The 24,740-nt window shown below is 37.4% G+C and overlaps 1 protein-coding gene across 1 annotated transcript in view; it reads left to right on the plus strand.

Moving 5' to 3' along the window:
* The first annotated feature begins 1,109 nt into the window (after window positions 1–1,109).
* The window catches only part of LOC131243482 (calcium-dependent protein kinase 28-like), a 44,586-nt gene continuing 20,955 nt past the window's right edge, over window positions 1,110–24,740 (plus strand). Inside the window, exons 1-9 of the mRNA XM_058242864.1 lie at window positions 1,110–1,777; window positions 7,891–8,021; window positions 8,446–8,487; window positions 10,847–10,958; window positions 11,061–11,139; window positions 11,254–11,423; window positions 17,161–17,287; window positions 18,035–18,150; window positions 18,295–18,402. Of these exons, the coding sequence (XP_058098847.1) occupies window positions 1,412–1,777; window positions 7,891–8,021; window positions 8,446–8,487; window positions 10,847–10,958; window positions 11,061–11,139; window positions 11,254–11,423; window positions 17,161–17,287; window positions 18,035–18,150; window positions 18,295–18,402 (1,251 nt within the window). The 5' untranslated portion in view covers window positions 1,110–1,411. The remainder of the gene's footprint in view (window positions 1,778–7,890; window positions 8,022–8,445; window positions 8,488–10,846; window positions 10,959–11,060; window positions 11,140–11,253; window positions 11,424–17,160; window positions 17,288–18,034; window positions 18,151–18,294; window positions 18,403–24,740) is intronic.

The following is a 24,740-nucleotide window of genomic DNA, read 5'->3' on the forward strand; positions in this document are numbered from 1 at the left end:
CGACCTTTAGGCAGGCGACACCAAAAGGTCTTGGGAAACGACAATTCTGTATTATGGAAGGGAAGGAATCTTTCCGAGGCAGAATATGAAGATTGATCCTCAGTCACCAAATAAGGGTACACATGAAATATACTGATACAATTTCAACCTACCACATCATGGAACCCGCTCTGAAAGTGACAACTTAAATTAGATTCTTTAAACATTTTCAACCTATGATTTTAAGACACTTGTTTGTTGAAACAGAGACATTAGATATTTTTCATTTTCAAGGTCCAAAAAATTCTCAATATGATAGTTACATAATTCTTAATCGGACGACTGCTCGCACGCACGCTCGTAGCTCGCTCAGTCGGTTGGGGAAAGTGAAAAGAGCATAAAGAGAGAGGGAAAGTAAAAAGATTTTTAGCCTTTTGGGGTTTTAACTTTTAACTTTTAATTTTTTTTAAATTATTATATATATATATATATATATATATATATATATATATATATATATATATATATATATATATATAAAATAAACATTAGAAAAAAAAAGGATTATAAAAACAAACCATATAATTAGGTTAGATCATAAAAGCTGAGAACCACAGAATGATTTCACCCTAAAATCAGACCAAAATGAACTGCCCACAACCCTAGTTACAAAGACACAAATACTATATTGACCCAAAACTACCGTTAACCTAAAAAAATTTATATTCTTATCATTTTTTGTATAGAGCCCTAAAATGATATGTAAAAATGAATGAACGGAATGGATGAAGCACATATGTCATGATGGTGGCTTCAGAACACCGATCACCAGCCACGGAGCTGGTGGCGGGGGGAGTAGCCAATCCGTTCCTTTATTTTTTGGCTTGAGCTCGAGAAATGGACCTCATGATGGAACCCACATAACTTGATGACGTCGACACTAGCCAATCCGCTTCCCAATCCGACAGCACCCAACGACAAAAATCAATGAAACAGTAACAGGACGAGCCAATATAAAGTGAAGTAGCTTTATTTTCATCTCAGCCTATCACGATGGTGTGACCCATTAATTGGACGGTTGGATATTCTGCGGTGGAAAGTTCGCATACATCCAATGAATAGAGATCTTTCTCCCAAAAATAGAAAAATGGGTTTCTACCAACAAAACAACCGCTGCAGCTCTGAAAAGAACGGGAAATGAAGAGAAACAGGAAGAGGAGGAGAACGAAAGAAGAAAACACAATCAGGATGAGGGAGAGAGAGGAGCTTCTGCAATAACCCTCTCTCCCTCTCTCTCTATATCTCTTTCTCTTTCTCTCTCCACCGAACTTCAAAAAAGCCTCCCTCTCCAACGACCTTAAAAAAACTCTCTCTCTCTCTCTCTCTCTCTCTCTCTCTCTCTCTCAAAAACACCATCCATTTTGGCGAAAAGATGGGACTCTGTGCTTCCACCAGAAAGGTGAGTGGCTCCGCCAGCCAAAACAAGAACAACCACAACAGCACCCACAATAAAAAAGAAAGCAAGCATTCCACCAAACCTACACGACAACAACAAAAGGAAAGCCAGAAGAACCCTTCCGAACACCTCCACCAGCACCAGAAGGAGAAGGACCATTGGAGGCGGCCCGGCAGCACCGTTTCCTGCGGCAAACGGACGGATTTCGGCTACGCCAAGGATTTCGACAACAAGTACACCATTGGGAAGCTGCTGGGCCATGGGCAGTTCGGGTACACGTTCGTTGCCACCAGTAAGGAGAATGGCGACCGTGTCGCCGTCAAACGGATTGACAAGAATAAGGTACCCTTTTCTCTTTTTCTTCTTTTTTTGGTCTTTTTAACGAATTGGGTTTCACAATTTGAGAGAATTGTGGCGAGCATTTTCTGAATTATGTGGAATTTTTTAATCTCTTTCAATGGGTTGGATCTGGGTTAGATTTCTGTTTTTGGTTGTCGGGTTTCAATTGAAATGATTCGAATTTTAGGAGAATTAAGTATTTTACGAATTGGGTCTTGGTTTGTTTTTTTTTTTTGCAAATCAGATGTACCATGATAACCTTTTAGGAATTGGAGTGAAATTCGTGTTTTTTTTTTTTTTTTTTGCAAATCAGATGTACCATGATAACCTTTTAGGAATTGGAGGGAAATTCGTCTGTTTTTTTATTTGTTTGTTTTATTTCGATGCGTTGGATCACACTAGGTGTTGGTGGTTTGTTTTTTCAGGTTTCGTCAAATAACTTTGATTTTGAAAAACCGCGTGGATAGAATTTGAATGGCTTGGGATTTGATTGTTTCAATGGCCAGCATCAGCAACTGAATTGAGATCATTTTGTGATAACTTTTTTCTGTATTTCTTAGATTTTGATTGGTATGGTTCTGAATTCCCATCGGGTGATTTATCAGTGTTTGTCTCATTGGATCGTCTCCTTTGTTGGATTTTAGAACTCGTAGGCTTTTCCGCTGGTGGGTCATGCACCATTTCTTTCTTTCTTTCTTTCTTTCTTTTTTTTTTTCCCCCAATCACCTGTAGGGATGTCGATCATTTCATTGTCTGCCAGAATTTTAAGGGCTCAAAAATCTGTTTAATGTGTTCCTATGTGGGTTGTTGTATTATTTGTTCAAATGTAATTTGTTTTTTTTTCTTTTTCCTTTTTCAAAGAGGAATTATGCCATAGATGGGCCACATCTTTGCACATTATCAATGGGTTATCAATTGTGACAACTGGGTGCCATGTTTTAGTAATCCAGACCATTGGAGTTTTTTGTCCCACCATGGATGGGCTATGCCTCAAAAGCATCCTCAATGGGCAATATGTCAACCTTTCGATTTCTGGCCTAAAGATTGATGGCTGAGAATAAAAGCCTAACAATGATCCACATTCAACTGAAAAATTCCTAATATTGGTTGGTGGGAACTTCTAATCTAGGAGAATTTGGACCAAGTCATGGACCACACTTGTCAAAATCAAGAACCTGTGTATTCTGTGAAAGATGCAAAGTAACACATCTATGATTACTCTATGAAGAACTGGTCTTTGGTTTGATGAGGCAATTCTTATGTATTTCTATTAAACCTTTCGTGCAATATGGCCATAGTTTTCACTTGTTAATAGTGGACAAAATATGTGATGTCATTTCCTCTAAGAGTCAAATTGGACGATTTTTAAAGCAAATGCTGAAAGTATTTTCATAAGAATTTGAAAATTCTTATTGGAATACTTGATGGTAATTCAAGATAGAGACTTGGTTCAACACAAACTCCATGCAGGCAGAATTGAATGGTACCTGCAAGCATTTTTATGATTTAATGCTGAAATCGTTGCATTCTCAATTGGGATTCAGCTTTTAAATGCATTTATAAATGAAAGGACTATGCTTTCTGTTTGTTAATTTAGTTTTTAGTAAAGTTTAAAATATCAGTGCTAGAGGCGAGCTCCAAGACCAAAATCCAAAATGTCTTGGATATTGCTGTAATACACATTGCAAATTGCATGTTGACAACATGTATCATATGTGCTGATGTACAGTTTTTCATAAGAATTTGAAAATTCTTATTGGAATACTTGATGGTAATTCAAGATAGAGACTTGGTTCAACACAAACCAATGCGGGGGCATTTTCACACCGGACTCGAGTGGGGTGGCTTGTGGGATGCAGGGGCACACTCGGGGTGGGCGGCGGCCTGCAGAACCCATGGATTTGGGGGCCCACGATGAGGGTTTGGCCGAGAACCTAACCCATGGATTTGGGGTTTGGGCTATGAGATAAATGGATTAATTCACCATGCTTTATCAGTTCAAGCTTCTAGAGCAAATGGTTAAGTGTCCTTCATCACAAACTCCTTGCAGGCAGAATTGAATGGTACCTGCAAGGATTTTTATGATGTAATGTTGAAATTGTTGCATTCTCAATCGGGATTAAGCTTTTAAATGCATTTATAAATGAAAGGACTATGCTTTCTGTTTGTTAATTTAGTTTTTAGTAGAGGTTAAAATATTAGTGCCAGAGACGAGCTCCAAGACCAAAATCCAAAATGTATTGGATATTGCTGTAATACACAATGCAAATTGCATGTTGACAGCATGTATCATATGTGTTGATGTACAGTTTGATGGATTTTAGTGCTTTATCAGCAATAAATATGAAATTATATTCTATTGCTAAGAAAGAAAACTGCTAAGCATTGGGCTATACAAATCTGTATTGGATGGTATTTTAGACTAGTTTCTTGTCTACGACCTAAGGAACCATTTTGCATACACGAGACATTAACCCATATCAATTCATTTCAGTGGCTGATAAATCCAATGTGGGTTCGGGCCAGACAGGGATCTACGCCATTTTTCTTTTCGGTGTTTGCCAGAAGACACCCAGAAAATGAATTTTATTTCAGTATTCTGGAACAAAATGTATCTCTTTCATGGGTATCTTACGGCAAAACAATGGAAGGATAAAATGGCACAAAGTACTGTATCCATATTATCAGCAGCTATTGACACTGAAAACTACCGTGTCAACACATGTTCAGGTCTGCACGTCTGGCACACCTGAACACTGCTCATGTAAAAGCTTTTCTTTTTAATATGTATTACCATCTTTTATTTCAGGACCCTCTTTTACATGTAATAATTGATTTTTAGATTTATCATCATCATCATCATAGTAATTAAAATATACTATTAAACTATAATCATAGCATCATAATTATCATCATTTGTCCTAGCTACTTGGGGAAGGATAACTTCCCATGATTGCTTGGCAGAAATTCAGCAACGGACTATCTACCTGACATCAACCCCCCTCTACCCAGTCTGGGACCAGCTGGTGCATTGCCACCAGATAGAGATGAACTATTAAACTATAATATTTTATCATTTAAATATTTTGAATAGGCATATTGACAAATCTGTTTTTCAAAAGTCCCAGATTTTGACACCAAGTATCCATGGCATACACAAAGACATGTCTCCATGCCATGTTACATAGACTGAGAGTAATTGAGTTTGGCTAGAGATTCTAGTATACAAACAAGCCCTAAATATTGATTGAAGATTCAGAATTGAGGACTAAGCTTTGATTTCTGTTAGATTTGGGTAACATAAAAGTTTGTTAATATTCCTTAAAAAACTCTTTAATAATCATGATCTTGCGGTTAAACAATTTTGATGCAGAATGATGCAAATTTAGCTATGTGACTGAGATCTAATATAAAATCAAAGTTATATAAAAGAAAATCACTAAGCTAAATGTGATGCACATGCAAACAACGTGAAGCCCAAGAGATGACGGGCATGATCTGAGGCTAAATCATAGTCATCAACCCTTTGACCAACAAAATGCTTGGAAAATAGGGCTAAGGAAGATAAAGATCTTCCAACTAGCATAGGAATAATCCGAGCTCAATAGGTGAAATTTTGGAATCCACGCATGAGTTGGGTCCAATAATAATGGGAAAGGACTGAGGTGGCTCATAGGATTAGGTAAAAAAATAAAAAAATAAAATCAAGATAGGACAATGAAAGATAAAATCTTACCTTTTTTTATTTGAAGATTCAAAGGAATCTATCACCTACAAACCATCAAGCATGAAGTGAAAGAGGAAGGATCTTAGGGATGAAGGATAGAGTGACTTCACATCCTCTAGGCTTCTATCCAAAGATCCAGACTTCACAACGATGAAGGAAGATGAAAGGAAGAAAGGATCTCTATGAGGCCTCCTCAGAAATTTCTCCAAATTCACAATTAATGAGGCCTCCTCAGAAATTTCTCCAAATTCACAATTAGGGCTGGACGTCCTCTCTTGCTTTATTTTATAGCAAAAATTGGTTGAAATAACAATTCTACCCTTTTAGTAGCAAAAAACAAAAATACCCATTATGTCTTAAAAAGTAAAAAGTCTAATCTACCCTCCCAAAAGTCCAATCACAAACTAAAATGTCAATATCATCAAGTAACATAAAAGAACTAATTGACAAAATGGTCCAACATAATCCAACCATTGGATGGCCCCATGATGGGACACAAGATGATCCAATGGATGAACAATCATATATACCACGGTCAATGGTGAGATGATTTCCAAATATGATCCATGCCATCCATGCTGTTTTAATGCTTGCCGATGACCACTAGTGATCATCATTAGTCGCCTAGCCAAAGTGAAAATGCCGATGTAGCCTGTCGGCGCCTACATCTCTGATATGTACGGAGTGGTGGCGTGATGTCCGCATCAAATTTCTAGCATTAGTAGTAATTTTGGCAAATAATTGAGGTAGACTTTCCTCTCCCATGATTTTGGAAATCCTGTTTCTTTGTTAAGACTGCATCGTGCATTTACTCGTTAGATGTAATTGTTCTTATTTGAGGACTGAAGCTAATCGGGTGACTGTTGGACCTTCAAAGTTGAATGCAAGGTTCCATGGCTGTTCTATTCTTAGTGGTTGCTTACACAGGTACATTGAGGCTGTCAAAGAGGCATTTATAGCATGGGTAATTAGTCACCAAGGCATTTACAGGAAGAGGTCCTGTTGTGTATGTTTGTTTTGGATGACGTAGTTTTCATTGACGAGATGAGGGAGGGGTAAACAGAAAGCTAGAACTATCGAGGGATTCTTTAGAATCTAGAGGTTTTTAACTCAGTTGGAGTAAAACATAGTATATGGAATGCAATTTTAGTAACAAAAGGAATGAAAACAAGAATTAGTTAAGAACTTAAATTTGCTGACCAAGAAGTACCCCAAAATGACAATTTCAATATCTTGTGCCGATAATTCATGTGAGCAGAGAGATTGAGAAGGATGTTGCTCATAGAATCAGAGCTGGGTCGATGAAGTGGAGATGCCCCTAGAGTTTTATGTGAAATTAAACTGAAGGGGACATTTTATAGGACAAGATATAAAGACCATTCATCCTTTGTGGGACTGAATGTTGGGCAGTCAAGGAACAACGTGGTCATGGGATGAGTGTAGCTGAAATGAGGATGTTGAGATGGATGAGTGGTAAGACAAGGATAGAACTAGAAATGAATACATTCTAGGGAACTTCAAAGTAAAATTAGAAATCAGCGCATTTGAGGGAACTAAAGAGTGGTACCAATAGGTAATTAGATGAGGGAAATCAGACTTAGATAGCTCTGCTGGTATTTGCTTTTAATAAAATTCTCATTCACTCATCATCATCATTATCATCTAAGCCTTATACCAACTAATTGGGGTCAGCTTTTAGGAGAGGTAGCCACTGACAGCATCATGACAGCCACATCGGAACCCCTTGTCAAGCAGTTGAACCTCCCCCCCCTTTTTTTTTGGTACAATGAAACAACTTCTACCCTTTTTATAAATATACCATATCTGTGCTACCTGGTTGGTTTTGGCCATGGTTATCTGATTCACACAATCCGTCGTTCAATACTTGTCAAAATTCATTGGTTTGTTAGGCATGGCTCATTTAATTCATTGTTCAATTTGTTTGGTTCGTGGTTTGGGTTTGCCTAGTTCGATGGACTACTACAATGCTGTAATTCAACATAGTTTAATATAATTTGTGCAGTCTGCAGAATTAGTCAACTTAATCAAACTAATCACCATCTCTTCTGATTAAAAGGTTTTCCATGTCCAATTAAGTGTTATTCCTGAGTACTGAAGAATTTCTCGAATTTGCTTGAATCTTACTCAAATTGTAGATCGAACTGAGTCAACACAAGTTGCAAGCTGCAGTGAATTGGCAACAAATTTTTTATTGAACTAGGTCGATTTAGTTTGACCAAAAATAATGAATTACAGTGCATCAAACTACAATTTGTTTGCTATGTCCCATTTGCAATTTGAGTATGGTTTAAGCAAATTAGGTAACTATGGTTTTGGCAGTAACCAACAACTTTAATGTTTTAAAGAGAGTTTCTCTATTTGGTTGCAGATGGTCCTTCCTATTGCTGTTGAGGATGTTAAGCGAGAGGTCAAGATACTACAGGCCCTGACAGGCCATGAGAATGTTGTTCAATTCCATAATGCATTTGAAGACGATTCATACGTCTATATCGTTATGGAGTAAGTTCTGTCCATTGAACCTTCCAGTTATTATATCTATATCTCATGTGTGATTGCTTCAGCTGGAATTTTTCCGTAATTTGGCTGGTTATGTTGTGAACTTCTATTAATGGATCATATGGTTTTGCTGAAAGCTTTGCTTCTGTTGATCATGGTTTCCTCCCTCTTTTTGACGTGTCAAAAGAAATTTCATTTTTTTACCTTACGTTAAACTTCACACAACCACTGGCCTCATGTCATAGATTTCTCAAAAGGAGGTATATCCATGCGCGCATGCATGCATGCCTGTGTATATTTGCATACGGTTATGTAAATTTTCCTTGGTAGCCAATGTCTGTCATGTCTATACTAGTGGAAGACTAAGACAATCGTGATATTATTTTGTGATGGTGATAATCTGTTTTGATATTTGTTTCCATATCAGGTTGTGTGAAGGTGGCGAACTATTGGACCGGATACTAGCCAAGTAAGACTACTCAGTTCTTCTTCATATGCCTATTCCCGTGTTTTAAATAGCGTGTAGTGTGTAGCGTAGCATTTGGCCATCTATAGTGTGTAGTGTGTAGCGTAGCATTTGGCCATCTATAGTGTGTAGTGTGTAGCGTAGCGTTTGGCCATCTATAGCCCGTAGTGTAAGCTACACGATACTTAATATTTTTTAATTGAAATAATAGAAAAATATGATAAATTTTACAAAATGCAAAATTCGTATGAGTTCTTGACTGCGAATTTGTTTCATCAACCACATATTTCCATGCAAAATCTCTATCTCTTTGCCTTCAAACATCTCTAAGTGTAACCTCTCATATTTATTTATTGAAACATCACCATTCATGATATGAACCATAATTTGGATGGTCTAGATCGATCTAAGTGCTATATCCATGATATGGACCACAATTTAGATGGTCTAGATTGATCTAAGTGCTCCATCCATGATATAGATCACAATTTGGATGGTCCAGATTGATCTAATGTAGTGCCATGTGAGATGGGGTGAGTCACCACTATTTTAAAATAGGTGTTGAACCAACATAGAAGAAGCATCTAAAAAAAGAGATTTCAAGTAGCGCACGCTACCAGTGAATCAAACCTTTCTTTGTTTACTTTCACTTAAAATCATGGTGATCCTTTGTTAAAGTTGGTGTGAAACTCACATGTTAAAAACCTTTAAAGCTAAACTTAAAATAGAAAGGGTTTTTGAAAACCCTTATTTGTATTGATCACATCTGTATTGTACTTAATGCTCCTAATCTGTGGAATTTTTTTTTATTTCTTTTTCATACTTGTGAGTTGTGACTTGTAGTTTCAATTAGACTATTAATTAAAGTGGTTGCTTAAAAAGTTGATGTGATAATTATTTGATTTGGCTTATTACTTTAGATATCTGGATCGGCTTTTGATAAGTGATAATTAATAACTTTTTAAAACATTTTGATAAAATGAATCATCTTTTAAGCATTTGTTATATATTTATATATATATATATATATATATATATATATATATATATATTCTTACTATTTATCATCTTTTAAGCATTTATATATATATATATATATATATATATATATATATATATATATATATATATTCTTACTATTTATCATGTTTTTCCTATTTTTAAATAAAAAATAGAAGTATCGTGTAGCTTACACTACATGTTATGCTACTTACGCTACACGCTATAGAAGGCTGAATGCTAAACAACATGCTACCGCTATTTAAAACATTGCTACCTGCATATGCTACGTAGCCTTTTAGCTACTCTACAAGCACTATCGAAAACATTGACCTATTCTTTCTTTTGACCGTGCTTTGTAATTTAACTAACTTTATCCTTATTTTCTCTAATGTTATCATATTTATTTGGTCATGATAGTGTGCACTTCATCCTTCCAAAAAAAAAGAAAAAAGAGTGTACTTCATTCTTTGTGCACCCCGGTTATCGAGTCAATGAGAAATCTCGATACCCTAATTGCGAAAAAAAAAAAGTACACCCACAAGAACAATGGAGTAGAGAGGGAGAGAACTTTATTGATGTCACGCTTCTTCTCTTACAAAAACTTTAAGAAAACTTGCACTTAGAAAATTTGGAGTGACCAACTCCTACATCACCCTCCCCTTTTAGACCCTAAATGAATATTTAGTTAAAATCTCTTCAACTAAGAGATTGATTTCAAATCAATCATAATTTATTTCAAACTAATGTAATCTACCTAAGACGGTAAAAACTAATAGTAAAAGCAAACAAAGAAAGTAATCCTAATTACATGTCTAAATCAGCGCCATATCTTCAATCACATCTCTAAATCAGCCCCCCATATATCCCAAAAATAGTAAATTGCAATCCTTGATTTAAGCCCCCAAATCTATAAATAAATTTTCAAAAAATCAGCACATGTTGGGCATTGCGGTTGGCTATGGCCCTATGTTTTGTTGGGCTCACAGTGGGCCTAGATGGGCCTGCATCAATTCTATTATTATCAGTATATCTTTTTCCTGGCTTTTTAATATTAAACAAAAATGTGGGTACTTCTATGGACAGTACATGCATGAGCTATAGGATATTTCTAAGTACTCTAGTTTTTGGAAAAAGGCACGTCCTACCTGTTAAATGTTCTGCCTGCAGCCATTGCAACTGAGATGGCCCCTACTGTGTTATTTCTGGCCTCTACGACTTAGGTGGCTCCTACTGTATTATTTCTGGCTGCCATGTTGCAGCATGCTGCAGAACATGCCCTGAGCAGGACACTGAACCGGTCCTATTAGTTTTTTAAGCTGATTTCAGCATACTAATTCTGGAACTTACTCTCTGTATTCAGAAAGGATAGTCGTTATACAGAGAAAGATGCAGCGATAATAGTGCGCCAGATGCTCAAAGTTGCAGCTGAGTGCCATCTACATGGCTTGGTACATCGTGATATGAAACCCGAGGTAATAATCAGATAAAAAGTGGAAGATGGAGCTCTAGGAAGATGCATGTTTCCCCATCTCTTGCTTATTTGCTAAAAACATTGTGTATATTTTATTGTGTAGAACTTTCTTTTCAAATCAACGAAAGCGGACTCACCCCTTAAGGCCACAGATTTTGGCCTGTCTGATTTCATAAAGCCAGGTAGTAGAAGAAAGGATTTGTATTGGATGAGAATTTGAAAGTTTCAAGATATGGAAAAAGCTTTTTACAATTATTTATATGCATGGTTGTTGAAATAACGTTGGGACGATGCAGGGAGGATGTTCCATGATATAGTTGGCAGTGCCTATTATGTTGCACCAGAAGTACTAAAGCGCAAGTCTGGCCCGGAATCAGATGTTTGGAGCATAGGCGTCATTACATACATTTTACTTTGTGGAAGGCGTCCATTTTGGGACAAAACAGAGGATGGAATATTCAAGGAGGTATGCCTATTTCAATTCCGGTATTAAACAAAGAGGCCTTTCAGTGCTTCCTTGATGTATGAAGCAAGTTCATTGTATATAACTAGGGGTTATTGTGTGTAATCAATAAAGTATCCAGGACAACCACTTATCTCAAAACTGATCATCATCATCTAACCTTTATCCAGCTGATTGGGGTTGGCGACACAATTCCCTGTCCCACCTCTCCACTGTATCAAGGATCATATCCTCATCCAAACCATAAGTTGTTGAATCTTTTCTACCTACCTCCAACCATGCCCTTTCGGACCTTCCCTTACCCTTTATAGCCTTCAAGTTGAACCAACTCACTGCTAACAGGTGCAGTTTTTGGCATCGTTTTCAATATAACATTCCCTGTTTCCTACCTTTTTGTAGAAGGATTCAGGAAACTCGTTTTCTGACACAAACATATTTCCTAAAAATAGGAACCTACTAAGAAATCATATTCCTGTAGCCTTATGCTGCCTCAATTTTGTTTTAGAAAGTTAGATATCAAGTAGAAACATCGGGGTATTTTTGGCTTCAACCAAGGTACTTGGTATTGGCCGGCCTGACCAGTTTGGCTGTTACTATATAGGTCTTGGCCATCAGCTGAAGTCTTCTAAAGAAAAAATGTAATAAAATATGGAGAAAGTTTAGAAAAACGCGAGGATCTCATTTTTCTGGTTTTGAACATGCATTTGATGGTGTGAAGGGCCATTCATTTGTAAGAATGCTGTCTCAGGTTGCTTGAGTGCTATTTACTCGACTGATTCTAAAAATCCTATCTTTAATATTCTAATTATATAATCATCAAAACATAATTAAGACTATAAGCCTGTGTTTGAGGGTAAAAAAATCTAATCAATAGTGTCAGTGTGATTTGGGTACACACTTACACAGCCCAAAAATTGCCCAGAATTTGTTCAATTGGCAGATTCATCCCAATAGTATATATCCCTATTCGCTAAGCCTGTGTTTGACGTGTGGGGGGGGGGGGGAGTATTTGGGCACACTTAGACAGTCTGGAAATTGCCTGGAATATGTTCAATCGGCGAATTCATCCCACTAATGTGTGTGTGTGTGTGTGTGAAACATTGAAAATTGAAGAAATAAAAAATGCAAATGTGCTCAAATCCAACATAAATCTAATAAATTTAGGTCAATTTAGTCATACATGTTGAATTGACACAAATGCAATTGAATCAATGTATGCGTCAATTCAACATGAATTGACACAAATACACGTACCTTCGGTGATCATCCAAAAGTGGCTGCTTTTGCTTGGCTTTCTGGTAGAAATCAGATCCTGACTGTTAACAACCTGCACAAAAGGGCAATGGTGCTCCCTAACATTTGTATACTCTGCTAGAAAGATGCAGAATTGATGGATCATATATTAATTCACTGCCTATTTGCGAGAGAAGTCTGAGCAATGTCCTTATGGCTTCTAAGATTTCCTGGGTGATGTTTATCTCTATTGAAGGGTTGTTTCGATCCTGGCACGCGGGAGAGTGGGAGGCAAGAGGAGATCCAGATGGAGATTATTGTTGCTTGCAGTCCTACGGTCTTTATGGGGCGAGAGGAATGAGCACTGCTTTTGGAATTAGAGCAGTTCATCCCTCAGGGTTATCAGTAGAGTTAATCATTGTATCAGGCAGTGTTGCTTGGGGATATGGAAACAATTGTTATCGCTGATAATATCATCGATTCCTGGAAATGCAGGGAAACATGGGGAAAACAGTGGAATTTTTCAATGAAACTTCAGGAGACGCTAAAATGCACATATTTGCATATTTAAGAATAAAATAATAGTTAAAAAGATGCATATTTGCATATTTAGGAATCAAATAATAAGTTTCCCTTTAATGGGGCCTAAAAGCAAGTATCGTTGACACAAGGAAACATTGGGGAACATAGGGGAAATGGTGGATCCATTCATCTATCCATCCTTTCATCCATGCATGCACATAGATACATAAAAACACATGCATGATCCATCCATCCATCCATGCGTGTGCACACACACATGCATATATACACATCCGTCTGTCCATCCGACCCATCATCCATCCATTCATGCATGCATACAGATATACACATACAAACATGCATTTTCATCATACAACCATGTGCCCATTAGAAAATTTTAAATGATTTTTCTTTAATAAACAGTTTTTTGGCTATATCGATAATATACTAGCCATACAAGCGGCACCTAGAATTTACATAGTCGAAAATATTGGCGAGACAAGAGAGACTTGGAATTTATAGTAAAAAATATTAGCGATTCATCAACGATATCAATACATTGGCAATACTTACTATATATCATCTATGCCTAGAATTGCTGATGCTACTAGTGTTATTGGTATCGCCAAGTTGGAGATACGGATAATATCGGGAATATTTCGATAATATCGAGGATACTCTGAACAATGGTCTCAAGATTGGGTACCTTAAGAGGCTGTTTGCAATTTTTCTCCCCTTTTCTTTTCCTTTCTTTTTTGTTATTTTCCCCCCTTCTCTTTTACTTTCCTTTTTGTTTTATCCTTTTCGCCTTTGAGCCTTGAATAAAGTCAATATCTTTTCAAACAAAAAAAGACACATACAGTAAAAAAGAAAAAGGATTTTTTACTTAAAAAAAATAAATAAGTAAATAAACTCCCCTAAACCAGCTATGCATCTTCAATTTGTAGATTTGAGCTGAAGTGTTGTGTTTTGATCTTGCAAATGGATGTAAATTTGGTCGGAAATGGGTTTCTAATAATCGCATACTATTGAAATAAGGAAAGAAGGAAAATGAAAAGAAAATTTAAATCAGAAAACATGCCTCACAAGGTCTTACATACGTGTAACGGCCTGGGCAGCAAAGGCACTGTTGTGGCCCGAGATGATTGTTACGGGGAGTATTGTGTTTTGATCTTGCAAATGGGTTTCTAATAATCGCATACTATTGAAATAAGGAAAGAAGGAAAATGAAAAGAAAAGAAAAATAAAATAATCAGAAAACATCCCTCACAAGGTCTTTACTTACGTGTAACGGCCTGGGCAGCAAAGGCACTGTTGTTGCCCGAGATGATTGTTACGGGTCCGTTTCGGTCAAAGTTTTTGTAATGGACTGTTATAGACCTTACCGTGTAATATCCATGGTTACCATTACATAATGCTCTTTGCGGTTGTAAATGTAACAGTTTTTTATTTCCTTTATTTTAACAAACGTGCAGTGATTTCATAATTTCATCCTTTTGTACCATTATGTAACATATGTTTTTCTCATCGTTATTTTCTTTATTGAATAGAAGATTTTATTCAGACGAGAAAAACGAAGAAAGAGCATCAAACTAGGCAGAAAATGAGAGCTGGACAACACCCAATGTTAATAAAAAAACAAAAGGGGAAAAAGTTAGAAAAAGCAAAACCAGCGCCCTACTGAGGCAAACTTCATCCGGTCCGCCAAATCAACACCAAATTGCATGAATTTAAGGCTGATTTGGGACATCAAATGGTCAACCAAATCAACCCCAAATTGCATGAATTTAAGGCTGATTTGGGACATCAAATGGTCCGCCAAATCAACCCCAAATTGACAACACTATTCACCTGAATTTAATTTCAAATTGTCTTAAGATCTATTGGGAAAAATGATATCGAAAGTCCCTAACCTCTGTATGTTAAAATGAAATGTACAAGAGTTGCAAGGCATGTAATACACCATCAATACTATAAATAATAATAAAACATACAAATATGAGATGTTTTGGTATTACATTCATTCTAATAAATTTATATTGATATTATATAGTTAAATAATTAAATATAAGAGATTTGCAGTTAATTCGAAGTTGTCAGGTTCATAAATTCATTAGACAGTCCAATACAACATTCTCACTAAAGATTGGATTGTTACACGACCTTAAACATGTTCAAAATTATAAATGAATGCATATTTGGAATATTTATAATTTTCTGTATTTTCTGGATTTTTTTGAGCAAAAAGAAAATAAAATAAAATCGACCAATACATGGGCGAGAGAGCTGATGTAGGCTCAGGGTACAACGTGTGCTTATTTTGGACTGTACGTGTATAGATTTGGGCCCTAAATATGAAATTTAAAATTTACTATTTGTATAAAATATGTTGGCTGATTTGAAGATGTGATTGAAGACACGAAAGCTGATTTAAAGATGTAATCAAAGATATGGGGCAGATTCAAAGATATAATTAGCATTTTCTATTTTTTGCTTTTACTATTGTTAGGCTTGTACCATCTTAGTGGATTAGATTAGTTTGCAATCAACTATAATTGATTTGAAATCAATCTCTTAGCTGGAGCATTCTCATTTGAGATCAAGGTATTCTGTAATTGTAATGATGTCCCTAATGGCCACCACCATTACCTTTACGATATGGATTGTAACAGCTGTTACGGCCACCGTAACGGCTGTTATGGTCTTTTTTTTTATATAAAAAAAAAAATTTGAAAAAAAAAACTTGAAGAACATATATCGGCTCTGTAATGGACCGTTATGGCCTTTAAGGGGGGCGTAACGGGCTGTTACATGGGCTGTAACAACCTTTATGGGTTATTTTTTTCTGCAATGACCTTGTAACATGTAACGGCTGCCACCTTTACATAGTGGCCTTTATGGCAAGTTTAAGTATTGCAAGAGGAGATTTGGTATCAATCAAATTCTCTCCCTCTCTACCATAATATTCTTGCAGGTGTACTCTTGTCCATTTCTTTGCAATTTGGGTTTTGAGATCTCCTTGACTCGATAAGAGAGTTGCACCACAAGCATCTGTATTGATCATAGTTTATCAGGGTATTGAGATCCATGGAACACAAACTTTCTTTGGTTAGTGACGATTTTGTTCAATCTCAAGTTCCCAAGGACCAGAGGCTTAGCTCCCCACATAACTCAAATCATCTAAGCTTGAGGCAACATCAGATATTGTTTGAGACATATCATTCATGTCCAAAGGACTCATGGTCATTAAGATCAACAACCAAGATCGATCCAATCACATCCACATGGCCAGTGGATCAGGGCACACATTGGTTTTTCTGAGTACAACTCCAATACGTAATCCATCAAGGTTGAGGATAGAAATTGTTGAATTAACTATAAAGCTATTGCTATTATCAATTTTTTTCACTGCATGATTTTTTAATGTTGGAGTACAACCTTCACAACAATATGTTACATTGGTCATCTCTTGCTGTTTTTTGAAACAGAAATTCGTGATCACATTTTAAATAGTACTCAAATATTGGACCTAATAATGTATAATTTTGTTTCTAAATATTTAGAAATAAGGAATGCCGTAGAAGTAGATTAATGTAAAACGATTCTTATCCATGTATTATTCAAATGTTGAGAGTTATAAATCCAAATTCTCCCATAAAAATGACATGTATCTAACACGTATTCGAAATTCTTTCTGGGACTGGTCACCCCTACCTGAACCCATTTCCCCTTTTTGGTAACTATGCACTAGCCACTGACAACTATGGACAATATGGCTTTTCTCCTTGGATATATATTTTTCTTTCTTTCTTTTTTTCTTTTTTTTTTTTGATGGATCTATTCTTGGAAGTTTGTAGAAGAAGTTGAACTGTGCAGTCTGATTGTTCTGCAACAGTCATAATAATGGGAACAGTACTTTTTGGTTTTCATTTTTTTTTATGTCTGTAAAGACCTTTAAAATTTTTTCCTGTCTGTGGTTTTCCAGGTCTTAAAGAACAAGCCTGATTTTAAGCGGAAGCCTTGGCCAAGTATAAGCAGCAGTGCTAAAGATTTCATTCAGAAGTTATTAGTGAAGGATCCTCGTACAAGACTGACTGCAGCACAAGCCTTGTGTATGTATCTGGGTTGAGTCTTGAAAATATTAAATATCATAAGATGCATATGTTTTTGGGTTGGTACTGTGTAAAGCATACATGTTTCAAGTTATTAGATGGCTCAGAAACATTTCTGAATACTTGTTGAAGATTGATGTAGAAATCTGTCAACAAGTGATACTTCACTTGAGAGGTTCACTAATCTTGAATGGACACCTACACACGGACGCACGTTATAACATTTCCCACGTGTGAGACTTCCAAGCCATTCATTAGGTGGGCCCAAACCATGTAGATGAGCTGGCCTAAAGGTGAGGCTGGTTCACTCATTAGTCTGTCCCCACGTGTTAAGTTCAACAAGGATCATTGGTCCTTTACTCCCTTTTATTTTATCCTCTTTTTTTCTTTTTCTTTTTTAATACACAGAGCCGACTGGTGGTCAGGGTGGCCATTTTCACTAGGTTATCTACATAGTGGGTCCCACCTTGGGGGGTGCAACATGTTGACACTTGCACGTTCGCACACATATAGGGCTGAATGTGGAACTATCAAACCTCTACAATTGAACATCTATTCCTTCATCATTGCCATTCAAAATAAAAAGGGATATCTATTCCATTTTCCAACTACTTAACATGTTGTCAGTAACGTGTGCTTGTCGAGCTCCTTACCTAGTTGGATGGCTGTATGGTTAGATTTGCTTTCTTTTCATTTGACTTCTATGTGGTAGTATGCATCTTCTAAGTGGTGGTCCCTTTTTTCTAGCACATCCGTGGGTGAGAGAAGGAGGAGATGCATCTGAAATCCCTGTGGATATATCTGTTCTCTCCAACATGCGTCAGTTTGTGAGGTACAGCCGTATGAAGCAATTTGCTCTTCGGGTAAGAAAATTATGTTTGGTTGGAGGATCATAGTGGCAAAAAAGAAAATGTTCTTTGTTTTTTATTTATTTATTTTTATAATCTTGGTTTCTGTTGAATGGTTCTGGTGGACACTAATTTGGATGTTTCTTGAATTTTTTAAAGGCATTAGCAAGTACCCTTAATGAAGAGGAGATAGCTAATCTCCGTGACCAGTTTGATGCAATTGATGTTGATAAAAATGGCTCTATTAGCCTTGAAGAAATGAGACAGGTATGTGTTTTTCCACTATCATGGCATTTTGATCTATGAATTTTTAGCCTTAATTTATTATCAGATAAATTCTATTAGACTTTTCGGCTGACCCTGGGTGATGATTAATGTTCTGGCATGCACTTAGGGCTGTCAACGAGCATCTGTGTCCACTTGTATCTGAGGGACCCAGCCTAATTTGAATGGGTCCCAATCCAATTTTTGAACCCCATAAAAAATCAGTTTGGATTAGGTACCTACCTGGTATCCAGTTAATCATTACATCATCATCTAAGCCTTAACCCAACAAACTAGGGTCAGTTAAATGAATGCTATTTTGTCACCCTACTCTATGAAGGACCATATCCTCAGTTAACCACCGGTCATCAAGTCTTTTCTTACTTCCTCCACCCACGTCCTTTTAGGTCGTTCAGTTTAGAAATTGCAAGTCGAACCAACTCACTCCTAATTGGTGCAATTCTTGGTCTCTCTTGCACATGGACAAACCATCTTAAGTCCACATTCCCTCATCTTATTACCTATTGGTATTACTTTCCTACGTTCCCTCAAACGGATTCATTTCTAATTCAATTCTTCCTTGTCCTACCACTCGTTCATCTCAACATCCTCATATTGTCTATGCTAAGGTATTCAATAACAGTAACGACCATCGTAACGGCTGGCCTGGAGACCATTAATATACGGGCCATAACCAATGTTTTAAATGTTGATGATATCGGCCGATATATCCCACGATATATATTGTATCCCACCTGTGCGATACGAAACGCACAAGTAGTGCCGATATATCCCACATGTTCGATCCGGTGAGCATTTTCAATTTTCGATCCATTTTTTTGTTGAAATCATGTTAAATTAGTGTCAAATGGTTACAAATCCATTTGTTCTTTACGTTTGCATAAAAAAATCATGGCGTTGGGGCTTTGATTTCGATATCCATTGGTTCTTCATGTTCTCCATATTTTCTTTTTCTTCGAAATCTACCTTCACCTAGCTGTTAATTGAGACTAATTTCGAAGTATTTAGGAGTATTTGATGAAATTATCATCACATACATTGTAATTTTGAAATTTGAGTGTAGGTGGTCCGATTTGGGAAAATTTGTGGAAATTTCTGAAATTGGATTCCAATTTCTCCCAAATTGCTTGCAATGTTGCACTTCAAACATGAAATCAAGCATGTATGAGGGCTGATCTACTGATTTGTTAAGTCCTTGTCAATTTTCAGAAAATAAAAATTATTTTTAATTAAAAAATAATAATATATATATTTTTTGAAATTTCCCTTCAACCAGCTGTCAATTGAGACTAATTTCGAAGTATTTAGGAGTATTTGATGAAATGATCATCACGTACACTTTAAATGTTATCCATTCAATTTGAATATAATTGCATTAGTTCAATCAGACAATACATAACTTGGGACCCTATACAAAGGAAACCAACTATTTGCACTTCTTTTTTTAGATATTATGATTTAAAAGTATATATATTAAGGTCTTTTTTTAACAATCCGTGAAGTTTCATTGAAAAATTCAACCATTTCCCTAACGTTTTACCAAAAAGTTTGATAAATTACCTGATACAAACGATATATCCTGTGCGATAACCAATACGTATTTGTATCCCAAGGGTGTGATACATAACATGATACCGATATTTTGAACACTAGCTATAACAACCATTCTGGCCTTGTAACAGTCAAAATTCGGGTTTTGGTGCCCATTCACTGTAATCCGAGTTTGGGTTTGACAACCTCTGTTGTATCCTGTTTTCGGCACTCAGTGCCCATTCAAAGTCTTGGAAACAGAATCCCACAAGGAGGGTTTTTAAGGTAATTTTTTTTTTCTTCTAAAGGAGCATATCCACAATGTACCACAAACCTAGACATCATTACATTCAAATATTATAAAAGGATTCGAGTACAGTGCTGCAAAGGGAAATACAAAGCATAATTAAAACTCCAAAAGATAAATCACGTGCCCCAATCGTACTGTTGTTCTTGTCTAGCTTAACCTACACGTAAACAACATGCGTAAGCTTACTATGAAGTTTAGAGAGTACATGTGTGCGTGCACCATGCATGTAACACATATTCAGATATCAGAGTATGGGGCAATGATGGAGAGGTGTATTGTCAAATACATGAATGTCGTCAACCATATTGAGGCTAGGTAGTTCAAAGGCCTATCGGGCCTAATGTCATGCAATTCCTGATATCTAATCCACATCATAGTACAATTATCATGTGGAACATCACAGGGGTCTCGTACGCTTCCGACACTGGTTGCTGCCCATCGCACGCATAACAAAGCGAGTGGAAGAGACCTCACTATTCGTATGCAAAACCCACTCAACTCGTCGATGGTGAACCCATTTCGGAGCTAGTCAGACTCAACCTAGCATAAAGCCCTCTTTGCCTGAGCATGTAAGTTGACACCCCCTTCCAACTGACCTTGACATTGTAGGACATGCGGCCTACTGGTATTTGGCCCTCATGCGCTCATGATTCCACTCGGTGTAGACATTGGAGTGTCCTACTGGTACCATAGGATTTAGGGCATTTCACCAATCGACATCCTTAGCGCCCGATATGTTGTAGCAGAATTTCTGATGTCCATAAACTCATCTGCCAGCCATATCTGTACGGCGCAAATGTCCCTGATATTGCTAGGGAGTAGATACAACGTGCCATACATAGTGCGTCATACATGAATCACACTATTCAAGCCATGCATAAAATCCTACGATGATGATACGGGCAACCCTATCTCGTATGGGTCCCTAGTGCATAGTGATGCATATACTGTAGGTTTTCCTTGCATCGAGCAATTTAATCCATGATATGAGTACTATCCACATTCCGTGGCCGGGTGTACTCTATGATACATTCACATTCATAATCAAGCATACATATGTTGCGTATGAGCATATGAATGAGTATGATATGCACTACACTAGGTATATTATAAGTATTGACCATTTTCAGGCCAAGTATACTAGCATGTTAATCATGGCACATACGTATATATTTCCATCCATCCATCCATCCATCCATCCACACACGCGTGCGCGCCACGTAGGGAGCATCAAACTGAAATGGTACAATATAAAGAGATTAAGAGGACCTAAATAGTGGATCCAATTAGAAGTTAAATGTTGATGTGGTATGGTCCACTTGAGACTTACATCGGCCTCACATTTAGGCGTGTGTACATAGAATGGTTAGAAAAACAGATGTATAGTGCGGATAAACATAAACATATATATATATATATATATATATATATATATATATATATATATATATATATATATATATTTATATATATACGGAAACGCTCACCTGCGAACCAGTTCGTACGTACTACATAAGAACTTTTTTGAGAACTAATCATATTTGATGAGTCTCGCAAATCTGAACGGTCCACATGAAGCAGAACCTCATGAAACCTCCTAGTACGAATTTTTACTTTGATCCAAGACTTTGGTGGGCCATGAAAATTGCAAACAGTTTCTTCCCTTGATTTGAATTTCTCTTTGCTATGGCCCACCAGAATCTTAGATCAGGGTGAAAATTCACCCCCTAAGGTTTCATGGGATTCCGCATCTTATGGACCGTTCGGATTCAACACCCATGACACGTGTGCAAAGGTGCACACGTGTGTAGGTGAGCATGCCTCTCTCTCTCTCTCTCTCTCTCTCTCTCTATATATATATATATATATATATATATATATATATATATATATAGGGAAAAGGTACTATGTGCTCGACCTCACGAGTCCGTCCCATGAGGTCGAGCTGTGGGCCCCACCGTGATGCGTTTCGAACATCTACCCCATCAGTCAGATGCACCATTCCATCGTGTGCCTAGGTCTCAAAAATCAAGTCAATCCGTGACTTGTGTGGGCCACACCACATACAGAAGTGGAGAGGGGCCGTGCACCATTAAAACATTCATAACCATTTTTTGGGCCCACCGAGATGTGGTTTGCAAATCCAGCCCATCCATTATGTGTGTCCCACTTGGATGAGGGTTCAGACCAAGTTTCAGCATCATTCAAAACTCAGGTGGGCACACCAAGTTATTTTATATGTTTTAACGGTGTCTTCACATGATTTTAGATGGTATGGCCCACCTGAGTTCCGTATACGGCTGATTTTTGGGATATCCCATAATTTAAAGGGGACCCATCAAATTCACGGTGTTGATGGTCGACACACATAACGGTGGGGCCCACACAGCTCGACCTCACTGGAGCTTATCGTGAGGTCGAGCACATGGTACCTTTTCCTTTTATATATATATATATATATCTATATATATATATATATATATATATATATATATATATATATCTATCATGTTGACATCACGGTTAGAAGTTATGTTAAAACAGATGGATGGCATGAATAAACTACGTATATCCAGGTGGCCCCTTCCCTAGAATAACTTGTCAAGAATAACTGAACATCTGGATAAAGTACATACTCCATGTGGGGCCTAGGAACATTTCAACAGTGGACATCATCGTCCCCATTGCTTCCTGTGGTATGGATCACCTAAAATTTGGATCTATGTTATATATGGGTCCCTTGGCCTAAGATGATATGGAAAATCGGATGAATGGTTTTGATAAAACCAATACATCATGATGAGGTCCATGAAGGTTTTAAGTAACAGTGGCTCTTCTAGTTCATACCTTCCCATGGTGGGGCCCATAGATCTTGAGCACATGGTCCTGTGCCAAAGATTGGATAGAATATAAATATCACGGTGGATCCTGAAGGTTTCAATGGAGGTTGTCATTACCACTATGGTTCCCTATGGAGTGGCCCACATGAGATGTAGATCTGTCTCATTTTTAGACCCATGGCCTAAAATTATATGGGAAGATGGATGGACAACGTAGATGAAACACAGGCAGTATGGTGGGGCCTCAAGAAGTTTTCAATGGTGGACGTCACTATCCCCATTGTTTTCTATGGTGTGATCCACCTGAGATGTAAATATGTCTCATTTTTAGGCTCGTGGCCTAAAATGATATGGGAAAATGGGTGGATGGCGTAGTTGAAACACATGCATCATGGTGCCCAAATAGGGCATTCGCCCTCTTTACGAATGTTGACTATTCTAGCATCAAAATCCTTATATATATATATATATATTTATTTATTTATTTTCAGCGAGTGGGGTCCACGTACGGATGATCCAGTTCGTCCATGAGATTGGCTAGCCCATGACGGGCCCAAAAAGACCTATTTGGGGTAGGTTTTGGTGGCATATGAACACCATATTGGCCTTGGAACAATTTTAATTGCCGACGCTTAACCTCATTGTTTTTTATTATATGGACCACCTGGGATTTGGATGTCTCATTTTTCGGCTCGTGGCCTTAAATGATTTGGCAAATCGGATGGACGGCTTGTGGGTGAGATGCATTCATCAGGATGGGCATTAAACAAAAAAAAAAAGTTTCGACGGTGGGTGTCATTGTTTCCTATGGTGGGATTCACCTGAAATTTGGATATGACTCATATTCAGAAACAGAGAGAGGAATAGTAAGCATAAGGTTAGGCCTTGCGATCCAAGCCATTCAACAACATGGTTTTCCATTTAATTTATTGTTTTAACTGTATCTTGTAGATCTGGGCTTTGGAAAGTTCCATGATGGCTCAGATTGATGATAAAGTGGGCTAAGATGATGAATGGGTGGGCCAGACCCACTTGTGAGCAGACACGACTGTGCCACAACCATCTTGAGGCAGAGATGGCAATGCCACAATTATCTTTACAGCATTTTTTGGGCCCACTCATGGGGCCCATCATGACGTACATATTATATCCATACCATCCATCCATCCTGCCAAATCATTTTAGGGCTAGGCCACAAAATTGAGTCGGATTTAGATTACGGGTGGACCCCACTATAGGAAATAGCGACACCCACCGTTGGAACTTTCTTATTTTTGGGTTTAATGTCATCTAGCATTTTTGGACCCATCTTGATGGATGTGTGTCATCCAAGCTGTCCATCCAATTTGCCAAATCATTTTAGGCCATAAGCCCAAAAATTAGACATCCAAATCTCAAGTGGTCCATACAGTAGAAAACAGTGAGGCGTCGGTCATTAAAACCATTCCAAGGCCAATATGATTTTCATATGCCACCAAAACCTATCCAAGATAGGTCTTTTTGGGCCCGTCATGGGCTGACCAATCTCATGGATGGACTTAGAGGTGTGCACGAACTAAGCTAGCTCTGTTAGCTCGCTTGACTTGACTTGAAAAAGCTCGATTTGACTCAGTTCGAAGCTGAGTGTCAACCGAGTCGAG

This window comes from Magnolia sinica, chromosome 4 (assembly GCF_029962835.1).
Source record: "Magnolia sinica isolate HGM2019 chromosome 4, MsV1, whole genome shotgun sequence".
Classification (NCBI taxonomy): Eukaryota; Viridiplantae; Streptophyta; class Magnoliopsida; order Magnoliales; family Magnoliaceae; genus Magnolia; species Magnolia sinica.